Here is a 21,675-nt window from a genome sequence, read left to right as displayed (position 1 = left end):
AAGCCAACTACTAAACCGGAACACTGTTCTGTTCTTGTTTTGGCCTCCGGCAGCGTCTGAGAAGAAATAAATTTTCTTCACTGTTTGTGTGTCTAGTAACTTCCTTGAAATAACGTCGTAGAGAAAAGAGCATACAGAGTTCGGGTCTTTTTTTGCCTGATTTTCTATAAACTAGTAAAGGGAACTACTACCATCGTTGTGGCAATGAACGTTAACTACAAACATCCATAAAAGCCTTTTATAAAACTGGGATGTGACAGTCAGTTTCGGCAGCGGCAAATTCTGCCCATAATCAAACTCAAAAATCAAAACACTTTCATCACCACGAGTCAGACTGATGATTCTGTCTTTGAGTTGTGTGTATGCATTGACATTGTTCTTATGAATCTGGTAGTCAGCTTTGCACGGGTCGTTCGAATTTTCTTTGAGTAAAATCTCACATTTAGCGCAGAAGTCACAAGTATTCGTGCGAGCCTGCCGGAATGAGAACTCAGAGTTTTCTCTAAAGTATCGATGATATGTTGCGTACTTAATCTGAAGTCTCTGTCCAGTCTTTTCATGAAAAAACTCGGAGAATAGATTGAATAATTCCCGGACGTTTAGACCAGGATTATCAAAATATTTTCTCGACGTTGAGGCGGCATAATAGTGTGTAGTTTTGTGTGGAAGCATTGACCAATGTTCTTGTACTAAATCCCAAATATGAGAGGCAATCTTGTTCGGTCGATTAGAATGCTTTCCCCTCATATCAGCAAGTACAGATGATGTCCAGGCACACAGCTTTTGCTGGATGGTTCGCAATCTCTTAGGGCCGCACTGGAAAAGTTCTACCACAAACTGCTTACAAACTGAATGTTTACGTTCTAAATGTATCACTTCATATTTCCAGTTAAAATCCTAGAAATATTCTTGGGTTTTGATGTGCGTTCTTTCGGCTCTACTGGGATTAATATTGTCGCGTGATACATGTCCTGTTGCCCCTAATCAGCCATGGATAGAATGTTGTGGAAAAGAGACTTCTATTCACCAATAGTTACGTGTTTACAACATTGTTTGTTACAGCAGTTGTGGACTCGTTGAAACTTCTTCTTTGCTATGATTGTGCCGGTTGTAGCAACATATTGCTTACCTGATGCTCGGTTGACTTTTGCTATATTCCTTTTCCACTTACTTTTATCCACACGCTTCTTCAAACCCTTTCCCTTCTCTTCAACAACAGCCGCACTGTGCGTAGAAGCTGTGGATCTCGTAGTAGCACTCATGACTCTTCCAAATTATTAGTAAAACGATTCACAGACTGAGCACAACACCAAACTAGTATAGCATAACCTCAAGGAACTACTTTACAGCAGGAAACGTCAGTGCCTATTTGAGTTCATGACAGATGAAACAGAGCACAGAAATGTGATCTATGCACGCCTTTACATTTTGGTTTCTCCTGACCTCTATGATCACAGTATTGAACTACAACTTTGTGATCATATGCATAACAGATCAGAGAACGCAATAAAACGTTTTACTCAAAGAGGGCATATCCTCTAAAAGGCCCTTCTTGCACCCAGCCCCTCTAGTTTCGATGCGTATATATTTGTATTAAAATAACGACGGAAATTTTCGGCGCCGTTAATAATACTAGGAACAGTAGGTAGTGTGTCTGCCCACAATATCGGCGGAAATAGAGCATCGTTGTTCTGTTGCACTGTTGAAATTTACCATCATTAGCTTGCGAATTTGTGGACTATGAAATATTCCCTCCCTGACTTTAGCTTCTCACAGTTTAGAAAACTTCCTCCATAAATACTAAAAACAAGGAAGATTTTTATGTAGTTCGTTGACGAACTACTTCTTAATTTCCAGCTGTAGGCCTATATATATTGGAAGGAATACTATTTTCTCACGAGCAACAAGACTCACATTTTAAATATGTTCATCTATGGTGTTAGTTGCTTTATTTCAGGCCAGTATCTGCTATTCCACTCGCACAGGAAGCCACTCATTCTCAGGATATTCCATTTTCTCAAGAACCAAACTTAGTGTTTCATATGATTCCGGTAGGACTATAGAATGTGAAGTGGTATGTCCGCCGTTATGAGGTAAAACCGTCTTACGTATAATTTTCGAAGAGCCAATAAAGAGCCTCCAACTGTTGAGCTGATATGGGCTACCTCCTCTCCCAAAAATTGTTTTAAAAGATTTCTCACATCAGTACAGTATACTAGTCTATCTTCCCTTGCATAATAATTTCGGAAAACTTTTTCACGATTTCTGTACCACGAAAATGTTACTCCAGCTGCCAACATGTTATTCTCATGCAGCCTTGAGCCTAATAATTCACTTTTCTTTTTGGTGTGTCCTAACTCCTTTACCAAATCATTCAGCTCCGGTTTGGTAAACTTTTTCGGTGAATTATCAAATTCTTCTGAACTGGAACAGCGGCTGCATTCGGGGAACTGCTTTCAGATTCACTGTCCCTCAAGTTTGCTGGTGGTGTAGGTACAGAATTTCTGTACCACGAACATGTTACTCCAGCTGCCAACATGTTATTCTCATGTAGGCGTGAGGCTAATAATTCACTTTTCTTTTCGGTGAGTTCTAACTCCTTTACCAAATCATTCAGCTCGGGTTTAGTAAATTTTTTCGGTGAATTACTAAATTTTTCTGCACTGGAACACATCATCTCAACGGCTGCTTTCAGATTCACTGTCTCTCAAGTTTGCTGGTAGTATAGGTACAGGTAAGTGGGACCCATGAAGAACAGACCTCAAAGCCTCTTGGAGATTTGGATACTTAATAGATTTCTAGTTTTTCTTGTAACCAGTAACACTGAGTTATACATAACAGTCATCATAATTATTCTTCAGCTCACTCCATATCATTGGTAAGGGAAATGGCATTGCTTTCCGTTTTCCTGCGTACCAATAAAGTAATCCTTCTTCAAATGCACTATGAGACTCAAAATGATGTATCCATATCACCAACGTTGACTTAGAAGCATGTAAAATATAGCTTCTTTACAAACGAATCTATTTTACATACCTTTCCAGCGAACATAATATAACAGCCACAAATATAGCAAAACTTCTGAGGATTTTGTACACACTGTCTCCTACGCAATCCTGATATACCAGCCACGTTAAGATTTATAATCACGCTTTTACACTACGATTCTATAACAGATTGAGTGCATGTTAACTGAGGCGAGCCTTCCGTAAAGCGACAAAGTTTTACACATCTTTAAATGTAATCATGCGAACACAATACGCCTAAGAACTTAGTTTTTATATTGACATCATTACGATACACGACTAACAATATTCGCACGTGTTCAAAGCAGTGGTGGCTGATTGGCTGAGGCAAGTGAGGCCGGACCTCAGTCACATTGCTTCCTTAAACTCAAAATTTTAGTGGCTTTTAGTCGTATATAACATATATTTGTTATTTAAATGAAGCGTATAGAGTTGTAGAAGTAGAAGACTTTGTGATGTAGATAGACCTGTCTTGCAGTAAAATTTGTTCCTGAGGCCAGGATCGCTCGTGCCGGGTCTGGCTTCTTCATTTCGTATGTTTTCACGGCTTTTAAGGTTGCACTCGGAAAGCTGAAACTGAGGCACATTTTTCTTGTGGCCTCGTGGCCTAGCAGGTATTCCCCCACCCATCAACCTTCATTTCTCCCATTCAGAACCCGGTCTTTTGTCAATGCCGGTCTCAAGTGTCGCTTGGGATGAGAATAACAGTAATGAATCGTGTGGTCCACTGTGGTTATGTGTTTCGGGAAAATACAAATCGGGGGGGGGGGAAATGCGAGAAATAATTATGATAATTGTAATAAACTCATTGTTAGAGTATCGTTATCGGTAGCAAATAATATTGAGAAAGGAAAGTTTTAAATTAAGACAGATCTACGCCATCGCTGACAATTTTTCAGGAAGGTAATCTTAAAACGCGAGCTTTCAATGCACCCTGGTGTGAGTGACATAAATGGGTCTTTGGTAATGTGCTGCGAAATAAACTTTTCTGTTGGTCGTGCTTGTTGCTGTCAAAAAACAAAACAAAGACAAACAAAAAAAGAGAGAACAGAGAGAAGTGTGTCTACTGAAACTTCAGCGATATGAAAAATATTTCCAGGGGAATTTCAACAAATGCTTCTTCAGTTGAGCATAATATACGTTGCTTTATAAAAATTAAATAGTTAAGCCTACTGAATTCAACTCGCAGCATAGCAACTTATTTGATGATTGACATGTTATTCTTTTTCAATAATGACAATAATAATAATAATAATAATAATAATAATAATAATAATAATAATAATATAGTAATAATCTCAATCTTAATAAAGTATCATCAATAATAAACATTTTGTACCGAAGGTAGCCTGCTTAAACTACTTACTACAGGCCTCACCGAGGACTTCGGTCACCAGCCGCTACTGGTTCAAAGACGTAATTCAACTGTTCAACTATGAAAATGTAGAAACTCTATATTAGGTGTTTTGTAAACAAAAAATTCCGGGCAAAGTGAAAAAAGTGGAACATCAATCTGAGATAAATAGCAGACAGAAAGTACAGACAAACTGTGCTGACGATAAGATGAGCAACAAAAATATTTATATTATGTTGGTTGTGGATATATAGTGAGATAAGCGAAGGGGTACCTCGGCTTAATTGTAGTGAATACGACGCTTCGGCACATAATTATGAAATTGCGGCAAAACTAGACGTGATAAGTAAAAGAAATGAAATTATATTCGAATTCAGGGCATCGGTTTCAGTACAAATAACATTCTTTCTTTTTTACCTAAGAACCATTGTTTCCTAGTGAAATAATCACATTATTTTACTATATGTTATATGGAAATGAAGTAGAGGTTTTTCGTGCTTCGAATTTACAGCTACGGGCATGGCCACTTCGAGCAGCCGTCCCAGTCCTGTGGAGGAAGAAGCCGACCTAGTGGTTGACGGCGACGACTCCACAACCTATGGACCTCCGCAATACTCCGAGGCCGATGTCATCATCACTACTGCTGAAGGTCCTAGAGAGGAGAAGGAACGTGAAGCTCTACGAGAGGCGATTATTAGGTATTGTCACAGCACTAGATATTAATGTTGAGTTTAGACTTGGAATCAGTCGATTGAATGTAACTGTATCAATTTTCTGATACTTAATGCAAGATGAATTTTCAACTTGTTTCGTTCTTTTATAAAGTCCATTAACATATGACGAAATAAGCATGTGTGATATTTTATTAACTGGCTACAGTGTACGTAACAGTGAAGGATTTAAAGTTATGTGCAAACCATGACTTCTTTTCTTTAGGCATCTAATTTTTTTTTTTTCCTTTCTTCACGAATATTATTTTAATGGTAGTCTATATTTGTTGTTCTAACTTTCGATCTGTCTTCTGGTCGGTCTTTCGCTTTTCCCCTTCCTCTATCGACATCTCTTAAAACTGTAATTATATTAATGTGTCTATCGGACACCTTGTCCCGTGATCTTTTGTGTTCCAAGTGATACGTGACTGTAATAAAATTGATCAACAGGACGGTTCTGTCTTAAGGTAAGCGTTCATTACATCGTATCGCATTCATCTGACGAATCGCACGGATCGGAAAAAGACAATTCTTGCAGTAATTGTTATGTAACCACGTTCACTACATCGTATAGCACGCATCGGCTCTCGGTAAATCCGTCCACGTTTCTCGGATGAGCAACTTTTCCGATGCGTGCGATCATGGCCTTCTTTAATAAATCAATTTTAATTGCCCAACTGTTACTATTATGTTGTGCCATATTCAGTTTCGCGCCAAAATGACAGACGGAAAACTTATTTCGCTTGTAGAAAAACTGCGAAGAATTATATAATTTGAAACATTCTCATTACAGTAATTAAGTCGTTTCTTACATATTATATTGTGTAACCCATATCTCTTTCGTTTCTTCCTCTTCAATTAAGAAACATGAAACAATTACAAATTCTTGTTCGCTAACACTCATGGTTAATAGACCTAACCTCAAAACTCCTCTGTTTTCAGCAATGTCAATATCGTATGTCATATGTTTTAAACAGCTGATAGAGAATCCGATAAGACTATTTGGTAGAGTCGTTAGAGTGAACGCACTGCACTTAAAACATCCGTTGCGTGCGATTCGTACGAGTGCGATACGATGTAGTGAACGCTTACCTTTAGATCTCTGTCGTAATAGCATTCATTTGTCAGTATAACCGTTGGTCTGTTGCCTTGTAGAAACAGAGTAATTTGCGTCTTTGTGCTGTGCAAAGTCATTTATTGTTTTGTTATCATTATGCACTATTTCAGAAATATATCTGAAATTTGTGAAGTTATGGCAGCCTCTTCTCTATTGTACGGCACTGAAGATTAGACAATCGGGAACACAGAAGAACAAATACAAGTAGCAGATATGAGATTCCTAATGTTTTTAAAGGATAAACTAAACAGAATACATTCAGGAATGATTTCATATGATAAGAGCTGAATATCTACACTCTCAATGAAAGATAAGTTAAAGGATTGTAGAGATAAATGAAAAGAGCATCTCCTTAAGATGGAAGTGGACCGATTTCCGAAGATGGTGAGACTTTATAATCCCTAAGGAGGAAGTGTCGTTTAACTGAGGACGAGATGGGAAGATATCCGAAAGGGTCGAAACGGATCCTTGAAGAGAACAAAAACGCTATTTAAGAGAAATGGTGAAAGAATGCAGGGGATCTGAAAGACAAAACACTGAAAACCCAGAGTAGTAAGATTACACAAAATTTGCGAGAATGCTCTAAAAGGGGGAAAGCAAATGTTTTGCTTTTACTCGACATGTGGCAGTTGCAGTTCCTGTGTATCAGAAAACCGTCTCAAGGTGGTCTCTAGAAAAAAAAAAAAACGAAAAACTTTAAACTTTTACGAAATAAATCGATGTTATAAATAGAGTGACCGTTTCTCACGATTTCGATGAAGACAATAAAAATTGTGAGGGTTTTTCTCAACTCCAAAAGTGTTCCAACGTTAAAGAAATTTTTGCCACATGTTCGGGAATGTACGAAGTTAAGGTGGTCATAATCGTTGTTGAGAAGACTTTTATAAGGTATCATCGTCTCAGTAGTAGGAGACATTATAGAAAGTTATGGAGAGTTCGGAAATTATAACATTAATTCTTCAGACGTAGTAAAGCAAAATGAAGAGACACCCATTCTACACTTAGATGAGCCCTGGATTAATGTAAACATTTCGAGCAACAAGAATTTGACTTATGATACTCCTGGCACATTTCTACGCTTCCTTTCAGATAAATTGTAACCCACACTTGTAATGAAAACGGGTTTGGGAACGCCGATTATCACGATCATGTACATGGAGAGACATTCAGAGAATATTTTTGTGGACAAGTCCCTCCGTATTGCCCGAAGGGAGCTGTAACTGAAATGGACAACACTTCCTGTCACTCTGCCCAAGGGAGTAAATTGCCCTACAGTGGCTTCCATGGAAATTGAAATGATTTCGTGACTTCTACAAAAGAACGCAATATTCCGAGATGGAATCCTCAAGTCAGAATTATGCGAACTAATAAAACGACACAAACTTCTTTAGCAAACGTATGTCATTTATGAAACTACATGGGAAAATGGATTTGATATTATTAGGCTTCCAGCAGTTCAATTCGATAGAACAGATTTACTAAATAGAAACAAGTTAAGGACAGTATCAAAGAAAGGAACAGTACTGAAGACTATCGGACAACTAGGAAACTTTCATAAAATTCATTATAACGAAGTCTACATGTACAGTAATCGTAGTGCTAATGTGATACTTAAAGAGGTAGAGATTACATTGGTAGACCACCAATCTGTTCGAAAAATCCCTTTATCCCAGATTCTATTGTACATACTCAGCAGGGAAGATTTGCTGTGTGAAGCTAAATTACGAAATAGGCTACACCGGCCCGGCGTAGACATTTTTCACCGCTGTCAGTCGTTTTTCGCCTTGTACGGTTTCGTTTCTCATCTTGATAAAAGACATTCGATCTACGCTCCCACTGTTATTTTTATAAATATTAGGGATGTCCAAAATGACGTCACGATGTGCTGCAAACATTGCTCATAGTCAACGCTTGTCATTTAATGAACAAGCCTATTTGATTCCATGTTTATAAGGATATGGCTGCCGCAAGCATTACCAATTGCCAGTCGATAAACTCACAATGTAGAAGAAAGAAGAGCATAACTGAATCTTACAATTTTTAATTTGTGAATATAAGTGAATATCATTTTAATATTGAACTATATTTTGGAATTCCACATTTGTACTTACCCTAGTGAAATTAGTGATTTATTTTATTTCGATTTAGTGTCAAACCAACCCAATGATGACAGATTAATCAAATATGCAGATTGTCACTGAAAGTGGCGAAAAACATAAGTGATCATTCCAACTACGGTGAAAAACGACTACGTCCAGACTACATGGTTATAATGTCATCAGAGTCACCGGATGCTAAATAACGTAGTAGTTGGTACAGTGTCGTTAAATAACCAAATAATACTAAAAATAGGCCCATTACAACACACCGCTCACAACTTAGATATTACAGACTGCATACTTTTGCTATTCTTTCTCTGTCGTCGAAATTAGAGTGATAAAAGCATAACGTTTCCCATAAGAAATATGGGACGGGAACCTGAGCTAAAATAATTTCAATGTTATTTAGCTACTCGTAATGTACACGTACATGGACAGACAGACTATTGAAAACTGAATGGTGGGAAGGTCTATTCGCATGGCTATGCGCTGATGATAGTATTTTACACTATGACCAAAGAAAATATATTATATCTGACCAGGATAGCACAACTTCCATTCCGTCGTAGACCAACGGAATGATCATACCGGTGGACTTATTATCTGTGAATGCTCAGAGAATTTTTTGGATTGGAGGTGTGTTTCCTGAAGACACAGAATAGCAGGTTTCTCATGTTAAGTTAGATGTTGGAGCCCTGCATATTGACTGCGTACACCGCTCAAATTCCACTGTATTTTTGGTAAATACGAAGACTTGACTTACGGTGGCTTCACTGGATTATTTTTTATTTCTTAAAGACTCTACACGAAGTTTTAGATTGCTTGGTCTTAAGGTTGTGGAGATTCACATTCTACCCAGAAGTGTTGTTACCTTGTATTACGTTTTGCTACACTTATGTAAATGACGCTTTAGGTTCTTTCTTATTCTTGTCCTCATGATACCGCTTACGCGCTTCGAAGGAAGTAATATTTTCCTAATTCGAGTGTATATGAATATTATTTTTCTTCAATATACCTTGGGCATACTCACACTTCTGAAGTCGAAATTGCGATAGAAGAGCTGAAAAAGTACAAGTTTATACTAATCGATCAAATTCCAGCAGAACTAATACAAGAGGGTGGAAACACATTGTTAGCGAAATTTATAAGCTTGTACGTTCTATTTGGGAAAAGGAAATTGTGTCAGAACAATGGAAGGAATCCACAATCGTACCTATTGTTGAGAAGGAGGAAAAGACTAACTATGGTAACTTTCGAGAAATATACTTTTAATGACGTCGTACAAAATTTTGTAATATTCGAGTGTACAAGAATATAATTTTCTTCAATACACCTTGGCCATACCCACACTTCTGAAGTCGAAATCGCGATAGAAGATTAACTATTGGGGATTATCAACAGATCGACTATTGATCAGATTTTTTATATTCGACAGATATTGGAGAAAAAGTGGGAGGGTAAGGGTACAGTACCTCAGTTATTAATAGATTTCAAACAGACATATGACTCGGTTAAGAGAGATGTTATATATTTAATGCTCTTATTGGATTTGGTATTCCCAAGAAACTAGTTCGATTATTTAAAAAGAGTCTCAGTGAAAGGTACATCAGAGTTCGTATGGGCCAGATTCTGTCTGACGCTTTTACAATTCACTGCGGGCTAAAGCATGGAGATGCACTTTCACCTTTACTTTTTAACTTTGCTCTAGAATACGCCATTAGAAAAGTGCAGGATAACAGAGAGGGTTTGGAATTGAAAGCGTTACATCAGCTTCTTGTCTATGCGGATGACGTGAATATGTTAAGAGAAAATCCATAAACGATTAGGGAATATAAGGGAGTTTTGCTTGAAGCAAGCAAGGAGATAGGTTTGGAAGTAAATCACAATATATATATATATATATATATATATATATATATATATATATATATGGAAATATACAAATTGGAAATTTATCCTTTGAAAAGGAGGAAAAATTCAAATATCTTGCAACAACAGTAAGAAATATAAATGATACTCGGAAGGATATTAAACACAGAATAAATGTGGGAAATGCCTGCTATTATTCGGTTGAGAAACTTTTGTCATCCAATCTGCTTTCAAAAATATTGAAAGTAAGACTTTATAAAACAGTTATATTACCGGTTGTTCTGTAAGGCTATGAAACTCGGACTCTGAATTTGAGAGGGGAACAGAGGTTAATGGTGTTCGAGAATGAGGTGCTTAGGAAAATATTTGGGACTAAGAGGGATGAAGTTACAGGAGAATGGAGAAAGTTACACAACGCAGAATTGTACACATTGTTTTCTTCACCTAACATAATAATTAGGAACATTAATTCCAGGTGTTTGAGATGGGCAGGACATGTAGCACGTAAGGCCGAATCCAGAAATGCATATAGAATGTTATTTGGAAGACCTGAGAAAAAAAAAACTTTTGAGGAAGCCGAGACGTAGATGGGAGGATAATATTAAAATGGATGTGAGAGAGGTGGGATATGATGGTAGGGACTGAAATAATCTTGCTCAGGATAGGGACCGAGGCGGGTTTATGTGAAAACTGCAACGAACCTCCGGGTTCTCTGAAAGCCAGTAGAAAGTATGCAGTATCTTGGGCATTCCGTTCAGTTGGAAGTGTGGTCCCCAACACAACGCATTGCTCAACGTGGGGACATGGAGCGCCACCGTGATCACTCTTGCCGCGCTTTGCAGCACAGACGATACTGTTTGAGCAACGTTTCTGCATATCGTCGTTGTTCCTGCAATAACTCCCATGTGACACATTTATCGATTTTCAGATTTTTGCACTATTAAATAACTTAAATAGTGTTATAGCAAATAATAAAATCTCCTACACGTAATTATATTTCTTTGTTTGGAAAATGTAAGAATTCGCAATCCCCTATGTACGGGTGCCATAGGATGAATAAATGGGTTTTTTCTCCCTTCTGAAAAATTCTATATTTTGCACATAGTAGTTATTGCAAGAACAACGACGATATGTTCGAACTGCCAAATGTGAAACCATCATATCGAGTTCCGAAGATGAGCACGGACAGGAAATCATTCGTATCCGACAAGACTGTAAGGTAAAGTACCCAAATAAGAGACACTTTTTTTAACTGCTTATAAATGAGGATGGGAATAGACATTTTTAATCTCAATGAGTGGAATACATACAGCATTTCGTCTATTTTTAGAATTGACAATACAAATTTTAGTCAGTTTTTATTATTACTTTAAATTATAAAAAAATTAGAACTGGGAAATACTGATGTTTTGAAAATTGGTTCCAAATAAGAGACACGAGCCATTCCACGTCAAATCGCACAGCACTAAAACACGACCTTCTCGGAAATGGTCGAATTTTTTTTCATGAATTCCAGACATCAAATAAGGAGACCCGTATTGTTTTATTTTCACAATTATTTATTATCTGTGTAGTTATGACTATTTGAAGTTACGCAAATTATGCCCGCACTGTTACATAAACTCACTTGGAACTCTGTGTCTACATATAATTGAGATTTGCGGTTTTGCGCATTTGAAAGACTAAATACAACACTTTTTATTACTTTAGGCCTATCACAAATACATTTAAAATTTGGCCTATTTTTTTAATAATTTCTTTTTCAAAGCAAAATTAATATAATAAATATCCAAGTTAAAAATCTGAAGAAAAAAATAGACTTGTTCGCTGATGTATTATCTGTGAACTACTGCATTTATAAATATGGGATCGGCACCCATACATTTGTAACAATTTATTTTCCGGAGGCATGCACGCGCTCGCGATGCCCAGCTAATGAACTGCTTTCAGCCATAGGCTAGAAGGCTGCCCGTGGAAAGTTTTACGAAATCCCCCGTTGCATCTGATGTCACCATACTAATCATCAAATGATTAATACCTTAAGGAACAGTACGTATCTTATCTAAAGTTATTTTATTATTGTCAGCTCAGCTAAGAGGGGAAGCCCTTCACAGTGCTGTATGATTATACTGTAATATAGCCAAGTGTTTGATGATAGCAAGGCTGGGTAACGCAGTAAACTTTATGGCAGTAAACAGATGGAAGGAGACAAAATATAGAAGAGAGAAATAATCAGTTTGGGTTTGAATTTCACGCAGTGACGTGACTTCTATACAACATGAGTGATGGTAAAGATCGCGTAATATATAATTGTTTAAATCCATTTACCTTCCTAATCACGCTTTTAAAAAGAAAAGTACACTAAGACGCGTAAGTCGCGACTTATTGATAAAGCTCAGTCTTTGAATGTGCAAATATGTGATTCGTTCCGTAAAAATCAATCAATTTCCGGATAGGTCAGGTGAAATTATATGTGAAGCCGGTAGTTCTTTTGATATTAATAAACATGAATCAAATGAAAGTGCGGACAGAGAAAGTGATTATCCCAGTTCTTCTTCTAACAGTTCTATGGATACAGTGCTAGAAATCACTAATATTGAGGAATTAAACAAGAGTTTGATGTCAATAGAATCCCCTATCAAGAAAAGAAAGCTACAACAAAAACGATACCCCCGTGAAAAGTTTCAAAAAGTAAAAGGATCCCTAGCATGTAAAGTTTTTCATGTAAAAGATGCATCGTCATCCCTTCAAAAGTCAGCCATATTTTATTTTTGACGGAATGCAAAGAAATGTACAATCTTAAAATTACATAGTTATTGCAGACTTTTCTGAAAATTATTCATTTGTAATACAAGATTCAATACAAGGTGTGCATTGGAACATATGCCAAGCCACAATACAATAAAATTTTAATTTTACTTCCTATTTTATTTTATATTATATTCTCTTATAGGCCTATTAATATTATATCTGAACTCCAACCGAACACGAGCGCTGCTCATTCGGTCTCAAATTTTGTTAATACTACTGTATCTCCTTTTTGTTATTTTGATTGTATTATTTTATTTTTATTTCTCTTGTTTGCAATTATATTCTTTATTCTGTATATTTAAATAAATAAATAAATAAATCCTTTCGTAGTATATTTCAAAGGAGATACAGAAATTCGTTACAAAAGTATTGTCATCTCAGAAATCATGAAACATGACACCGATCCCTTTCACTTTTTTCAGTCCGAAGCAATCAATTTCTTAAAGCAAGAATTCAACGATATGAAAAAAAAATCATCTAAGTTACTTTTCCAATGGATAAAGTTCACAATACAAAAAAAAAAAAAAGAATTTTAAAAATAATTTCTCACATGAAGACGGTTATGGAATTAGTGCTGAATGACACTTCTTTGCAACGTTGCATGGTAAAGGTCCGTATAATGGGATTGGAGATACTGTTAAAAGACTTGCCACGAGAGTTGGCCTATACAAGATCCTATAACAATACCAAAAGAAACTGATTGGTCACAAAAAATATTTCTAACGTGTCATTTATATTTTGTCCATTGAATAAGCACAAAAACCGCACTGAAAATTTGCAGGTCAGATACCATAATCTAAAACCAATAACTGGTACATTAAAATTACATTCTTTCATTCCGTTGTCAAAAACTAAAGATTTAGTAAAACAATTTTCTTTCAAGAAAGAAGGTTGGCGAATCAAAATTTAAAGTGTAAATGAAAAGAAACATTTAAAAAGCATAATGTGCAATTATTTGAAGATCTCATAATAAGTAAATTAGCAGTGTTTTCCTCGAGTGACTTGTACCGTACTGGGTGTAATGTTGCAACGTTCAGACAATCATCCAGCTCCGATAAACCTCCCAGCGCCCTTTAACGCTTCCCGTCCACTGCTGCTGCGCCGACCGCTACACATTGTGTCGTAAGTAATTAAATTTCCATTAAACTATTGGAGATCCCATTCTGATTTTTTCTGGAATAATTAAGAATACTGTGCACCTAGTAGGCATTTTTTTAGATTTTTAGTAGGGCTATTTCACATTGATATATATGTTTTAAAAATTGAATTATAAAAAAATATTTGTAATAATTATATTAAAATTAGTTAGTAAATATTTAATAAAAGACAGTACTTTAAGCTTTTAAATGCATTTTTCAAAAAATAGTTAACATCAATATCGTCAGAAATACGACGCTTTAAATGTTGCGATGTGCGACATTTTTAACGAATTTTAACATGTAATATTTTAAAAACATGTGGACTTAGGAGGAAATAAAAATACACGTGTTGGTTTATTAGACCCATAGAGTTGGTAAAAAAAATATAAACGCAATCAGAAATATGAAGGTCAAAATTTGTATAATTTTGTGCGATTTGACGTGGAATGACTCATACGTGTGTTGTTTAAATTTATTTTTGAACATGGACAAAAATTATCATCATTTGACTCAAAATTGAAGCAATATATAACATTTTGAAGTCATGTAGATACTTTAATAAGTTCAGGAATATTTTAAAATTGAACAGTGCAACAGTGACCTAACTCCTCTCAACAGAAATTCTGTTGTTTATTTGTAATTTTTCCAAGTGAAATTTAGATGGCTTACGAAAAGAACACAAAGTCGGTCAAATCGGACATGAATGTACTAATCTTCTTTAGGCTACTGTTGCTAACGCTAATATTTTGCTAGAGAAAGAAAAATGATAGAATATTAAATTTCGATCTCCATATTTTAATTTTAAGTTGATTGCACTTATTTTGCCGATCCCTTTAATTGAAACAATTCTTATTTCGCTGTATTGAGCAAGTTGGACAAACGAAAGTTTCATCATCAGTCCTGCAGTCTTCTGGTGCCCAACGACGACATTTTGAACAATGAATCTATTTCTCCCCCCTGAGCCCTGGTGTCCTCTGAAAAAAATTTAGTGCTAAATAAGCACTCTCCAATATCATAATTTTCTCCATATTTCGAGTCACTAGAGTTAATTAATTCCATTTCCACATCGGATTCTTCATCACTGGACGAACTCAAGCAAAGCTTCTTGGACTGAGTTTTTCTGTGATTTTTGTTGTTTTTCGAATAACTTCTTGCGAGCTCCGTATTTTCTTTGATTTTCCTTATCTAAACTCTCTCTCATTTTTTTCTGCTCAGAACTGATATTATGATAGCTCCATTTCCTGCTCTGGATGAATTTACATGCGACTACCCACTGGTTGAAGCTTACGGCTCTTGAGGTGGGGTTTGTCGCTGCTGCTGTTGCTGCTGCTTCTGTAGGCCTTACTGGTCAGTGTACTCAAAGACATATCCCAGAAACGCAAAGTGCAAGTGTCTTGCCTTTGACGCAGTCAATGGGTAACATGACTGACAACTGTGATTGGCAGATTGATTACGTGACGTGTTGGGTGTTACCGTTCCCAGCTACACTGGCAACAATTGCTCACTGACTGGCTTTTTACCCAAGAACACGCGCCACAAACGCTGGCACTGGCTGTAGTGGCGATATTTACACATGTCGAACGAAATTTTCGAAAATAGGAATCACAATTAAATTTAATAGTTTTAATAATTACACAAGATTTTTATTTGAAATGTATAGAGAATATTTTGCAAATTAAGCACTTATGTTTTGATCTTGAAGTAAGCTAAATATTGTCGGACTAGCTCATTTCAATTGACTTTAGCTATTGATATTATTGTCACCTCAAAGAATAATTTATTTTAGTCATTAATAATGATAACTGGATAATTTCAATCAGTAATTTTTGTAATGAATAATTGAGGACAATGGATAATTTATTAATGATTGACCTAATTAATTTTAATTAATAGTTCAATCAATCTTTCATTGGTTCTTATGTGGTTGCTGGCAGACAAACTGACACGACTAGAAGCATTAACGCTTTTCGTAAACTCTCAAAGGTGAGCACCATAATATTACCAAATAAGGGTTCTAAATAAGAGATACTATCTCTTAATAGGACCCCTAGGTATCTCTTATTAGCAAATGGAGTAAATAAAAATGAAATTGCTACCCAAGGTCATAAGTTATTATCTTCCTTATTATCAGTCAACCTTAGTATATGCAACATTTTGCTAGTAATTTTATAAAATTAATAATATAATAAATTTGTTGTAGCTTACATTGCCTGCTGTTTTCTTCCTCAACAAGAACCAGTAAAAAGTTCGAAGTATGAAAAATTACTTTTCTTGCTCTCAGCTTCGTTCCTTACTTTCAACTGAGATTAGACAAAGAACACGATGCCTCAGAAGCACAAACATTGATTTACCATAGTTGTCGAAAGATGGCAAATTATACCGGAGAAGTTAACAAGGTATCTCTTATTAGGGCCCTGTCTCTTATTTGGGTACTTTACCTTATTCGGGAAGAAATTATATATACAGGGTGTTTAAAAAATACGGGACATAATTTCAGGTATGTATTTCCCACATGTAGACAATCAAAATAGTTCATTACAACATGTGTCCGGAAATGCTTCATTTCCGAGTTATGGCCTTCACAACATTGAAATTCACCGGAACGTTTTTCTTTCCGCAGGTCGTTGATATTACAGAAGATGTTCAAAATGTCCACCTCCTGCTTGAATACAGACCTCACATCGATGTCTCATTGACCTGCGAACACGATCCCAAAGTCCAGGAGTATTGCGAAGGTCCTCAGAACATGCCACAATTCGATTCCGAAGGGATTCCAAATCAGGAATCCGGAGATGAATAAACTAATGATTTTAAATGGCCCCACAATTAGAAATCGAGAGGGTTCAGATCAGGTGAGCGTGGAGGCCAAGCAATTGGGCCACCTCTACCTATCCATCGATCAGGAAACCTTCGATCCAAGTACCGGCGAGCCGTACGACTGAAGTGTGCAGGAGCGCCATCATGCAAGAAGTGAATGTGTTGACGATTGATCAGTGGAGTGTCTTCTAAAACATGAGGTATGGTGTTTTCCAGGAAGTTTGTGTACGCCTGCCCCGTAAGTCTGTTTACAAGTACATGGGGTCCAACTAATCGATCACCAATGATACCGGCCCACATGTTGAGGGAGAACCGCACCTGGTGATGAGATGAAACAGTTGCACGTGGGTTTTCATACGCCCATACATGCTGATTGTGGAAATTTGTTATGCCATCTCGTGTGAACAGTTCTTCATCTCTAAATAATACTGAGGCAGGAAAGTTCGGATTTACACCACACTGCTGCAAGAACCACTGACAGAACCTAACTCGTGCAGGGTAATCTGCTGGTGACAGGGCCTGTACACTTTGCAAATGATAAGGATACAATTGATACTCTTTCAACAGTCTCCAGACAGTCGTATGAGGAACATTGACTTGCAACGCTACCCTTCGTGTGCTGATAGAAGGAGTCATGTTCACAGCCTCCAGAATCTCCTCCTGTACTTCTGGAGTTGTAGATCTTGGTCGTCCCCTTCCCAAACCAGGAGAGTTAAATTTTCCATACTCGCACAGACGGTAATAGAGACGTACAAATGTCTTCCGATTTGGACATTGTCACTGTGGGTACCTCTCCTGGTACAAACGACGAGCCAGCGCAGCATTGCCGTCCGCCTTACCGTACATGAATTGTATCTCTGCCAGCTCTTGATTTGAATACATGTCGCACAGTCTAACGCCTACACAATATTGAATGTTACCTTCGCCTCGGAATGAACTGTCAGAGTGCCCTCTTAATGTCTCCTTTGACGGCAACGACCTGCGGAAAGAAAAACGTTCCGGTGAATTTCAATGTTGTGAAGGCCATAACTCGGAAAAAAAGCATTTCCGGACACATGTTGTAATGAACTATTTTGATTGTCTACATGTGGGAAATACGTACCTGAAATTATGCCCCGTATTTTTGAAACATCCTATATATATATATATATATATATAGAGAGAGAGAGAGAAGAAATCTGATTAGTGAACTATGTTCCTAGTCAGCGATGTATCCAATTTAGCTGGAAGGAACTGACCACACTGTCAAAATATCTCCTGGCTTAGTTGTTATGATGCCTTATTGGTGTCATTTATGAGGTTCCAACCAGATGTGGGCCTGTTGAGCATACATACATACATACATACATACATACATACATACATACATACATACATACATACACACTCATACCATCTACATTAGTAATGTGCAGATTCCTGCACTGCCTGCATGCACTGTGCAAGACAAACGGCGTGCATATTTCAAGCACTGGAACCGGTTCTCAAGCGAAGTGGAACAATAACATGTGAGAATGTGTTAAGGATTAACGACTTGTTTCAGTATTGCAAGCAAAGTGAAATAAACAAGTAGCATTAATATTTAAAACAATGGAATTATTTATACTGTAGACATTTTTCGTTAATTTAAATAACTCAGCTGGACCTAAAAATGTTAACGCAATTACAAAGAACATATAGTAAATAAACACTTCTTTGAAAAACAAATTAGAATAAAAACAAGTCTTTTTCCTAGAAGAAAATTATTAAGTAATACATAATATGATCACGGTATACGTAGGATTAAATAAACTTGCTTCTATTCCATAAAGAATATCATTAGAAAGGCTTCACGATCCACTTCTACGATATCTCCACTCTGACGAATATGGCGTGTTTTATAATGGTCCGCTAAATAGAATTTTGTAACGGTGGTAAGAACGTTTCCACAAATACAAAACTGTACCCCATTTCCTACCTTACAAAATTAATACTTTCAATTCAGACCCTGGGCGTCGTTTAACACCACTCGTGCTAGTCATTCTTAACTGAATTATAGAAGGTGTGTTTGATTGATTACGTATTTGAGTTCGCCTTTTAAGTTCTGCAAACAATGTTTGTCGCTCACGGACATGGACCTCCTATGGAACAGTCGCCGCCAGCCTGCCACCGATCGATGTGGGCGGAAGAAAAAGACTTTATTCCAAATAACACACCTCACTCAAGATACGTTCCATTCCCCAGTCAACACAACCTAACGCCGAGGGGTAAATCACTTGGCTTGGCTTTTCGAGGGTTGGACCCGAGATGGTTCCTTAAAATTAAGCTCGCCTTCACCCACTGTGCGTCCGATATATGCAATGGTTGTCCAAATCCGACAGATAGCCTGGGTGGCTTTCTTAAATCCGACGCTGACAGGTGGAACATCCTACCTCAGCCCTGATAGATCCAGGTCCCATTCGCAGACGATATGCGTAATTACCTCCAGGAGCCCAGAACCCCAATTTCTACCTATGTATATCAGCATCGGAAACCCGCACTACCCTGAAGACTTCACCTCAGCCTAATTTTAATATTGAAGATGACAAATAAAATGAGAGGGAGGTGAAGAGTGTTGGTGGAATTATAGAGTATAAAGGGATTCCCCGAGAGAAACCCTATGTAATGTCTGCTTTGCTCACAAGTTCCATCACGACCTGGCCGGGGATCGAACGCAGGCTGCCTGGATGGTAGACCATTGTGTTCGCACTTGAGTCAAAGGCACAACCTACTTACATCACAGGAAAGTCTCAGATCTGTGCTTCTACCACGAGAATAACTGCTCATGTCTTCCACACTTCGCCGCAAAATCCGAAGACAACCCGGCTTCAGGGGACTTGTGGTTGATTAATGTTTACTAACATTCTGTTAAAGTAGTTGTATCAGGATAAGCTGTATAGCTGCATAGGATAGGACCTTGACACTAACCCCTTCCACTAGCTAGAACTCCACCTCTAGGTAAGAGTGATCCCCACCCCGTAGCTAAAACATCAGTGGACTGACTGGGGGACATGCGACAACTAGTTAATGTTTCTAAACAAAACGCATGGATTAAGGATGCCTATCCTGATACAGCTACGTTATCCGAACCATAATGATTACATTGCGGGACCAATTTTTAACTGTAACATGTCTGGAGGATATATCAGCCACGGCGAGCATGATAGCGTGGTGCTTATACAGCTCTGGGCCCTAGTAAGTGCACTGCACTCCACACCTGTGGAGTAACGGTCAGCGTGTCTGGCTGCGAAACCAGGTGGGCCGGGTTCGAATCCCGGTTGGGGCAAATTACCTGGTTAAAGTTTTTCCTCGGTTTTCTCTCAACCCAATACGAGCAAATGCTGGGTAACTTTCGGTGCTGACGCTAAATAACCTAGATGTTGATACAGCGTCGTAAAATAACCCAATAAAAAAGTGCACTGCAGGGTTGTACATGACCACTGGTCCAGTCCCAACACCTGAACATGCATGGAGGGACAGTGAGTGGGATCCGACATCACTTCGTCCGTGGACACCCATAAAGAGCTACAGAAGTCGGGAACCACGCACAAAAATGTGGATTCACGGAGATAGTAAAGATTCCCGCATAATGAACCTAGAAGAGGAAGAGAGATATCCCTAATAATCCAGGCAAACGGACTTGGCTAACGTAAAAGCGGGGAAGAATTATAAAAACAGTTGTGCCACGCATGAGATCGGTTTTGCTGCGTTTTACTGAAGTGGAGACTTTGACTCCAATCTTAAATGAATTGCTGCCTAGCATGTCAGGTTTTTTAGTTAAGTGGTAATCATTAAGTTTCACTTATATAATACAGGGTGTATCAAAAGGTTAGGTCAATGCTTAAGGAGGTGATTCAGGATCTTATTTGCAACAAAAAAACCTATTTTTTTTTTCAATATTCATCCCCGTTTCCGAGTTACAGGAATACCACGTACCGTATCTATCCCCATTTGATTCCACACCTGCTTGAGAGAAGGTAGGCTATTGTCAGTTGTCTAGAATGATGCTCAAAATGTCCCCCTCTCGCACGAACACACGCTTCAGCATGCCGTCTGACCTCTCGCTGCGCATTATCCAATCCATGCTGGTGTATCTCCATTGCAGGCGTGTTAATCTTTGGAACGAGCTCTTCCCTGCTTGCTGTCTCCGTTTGGTACACTTTCTACTTCATACAGCCCCAGAGAAAGAAGTCCAAAGGTGTTAAGTCTGGGGAACGGGCTGGCCAGGCAACTATGGTATCAACTAGACGATGCTCCAGCACATTTCAGACTTCCAGTGGACCAATGGTTAGATCATCATTTTCCAGGTAATTGGATTGGAAGTGGTGGGCCCATTGCCTGGCCAGCCCGGTCCTCAGACCTAACACCATTGGACTCCTTTCTCTGGGGCTGCATGAAGGAGAAAGTGTACCAAACGAAGGTAGCATGCAGGAAAGAGTTTGTTGCAAAGATTAACGCGGCTGCAATGGAGATACACCAGCACGGATTAGATAATGTGGAACGAGAGGTCAAACGGCGTGCTGAAGCGTGTGTTCGTGCGAGAGTGGGACATTTTGAGCATCTGTTACTGCGTCGCAGCATTCGGTGTTGGTTTCCGCCATATGCAGGTTTGCATTTCAGTATAGAGCTGTCTCTTTCAGGCTTAAGATTTTTATTCATGCCGTACACATTCGAAAGAAATTCGAGGCTTTACTTTTCCCCTAAAGAAGCCTTTT

At 37.9% G+C, this 21,675-nt stretch overlaps 1 protein-coding gene across 1 annotated transcript in view; it reads left to right on the top strand.

Annotated features, from left to right (window-relative positions):
- The window catches only part of LOC138707733 (E3 ubiquitin-protein ligase Rnf220-like), a 137,650-nt gene that overhangs the window by 87,441 nt on the left and 28,534 nt on the right, over positions 1–21,675 (top strand). Inside the window, exon 5 of the mRNA XM_069837598.1 lies at positions 4,892–5,078. Within this exon, the coding sequence (XP_069693699.1) occupies positions 4,892–5,078 (187 nt within the window). The remainder of the gene's footprint in view (positions 1–4,891; positions 5,079–21,675) is intronic.

This window comes from Periplaneta americana, chromosome 10 (genome assembly GCF_040183065.1).
Source record: "Periplaneta americana isolate PAMFEO1 chromosome 10, P.americana_PAMFEO1_priV1, whole genome shotgun sequence".
NCBI classification, from domain to species: domain Eukaryota; kingdom Metazoa; phylum Arthropoda; class Insecta; order Blattodea; family Blattidae; genus Periplaneta; species Periplaneta americana.
The sequence above is the reverse complement of the archived record's forward strand: the minus strand, read 5'-3'. Positions and strand labels throughout refer to the sequence as shown.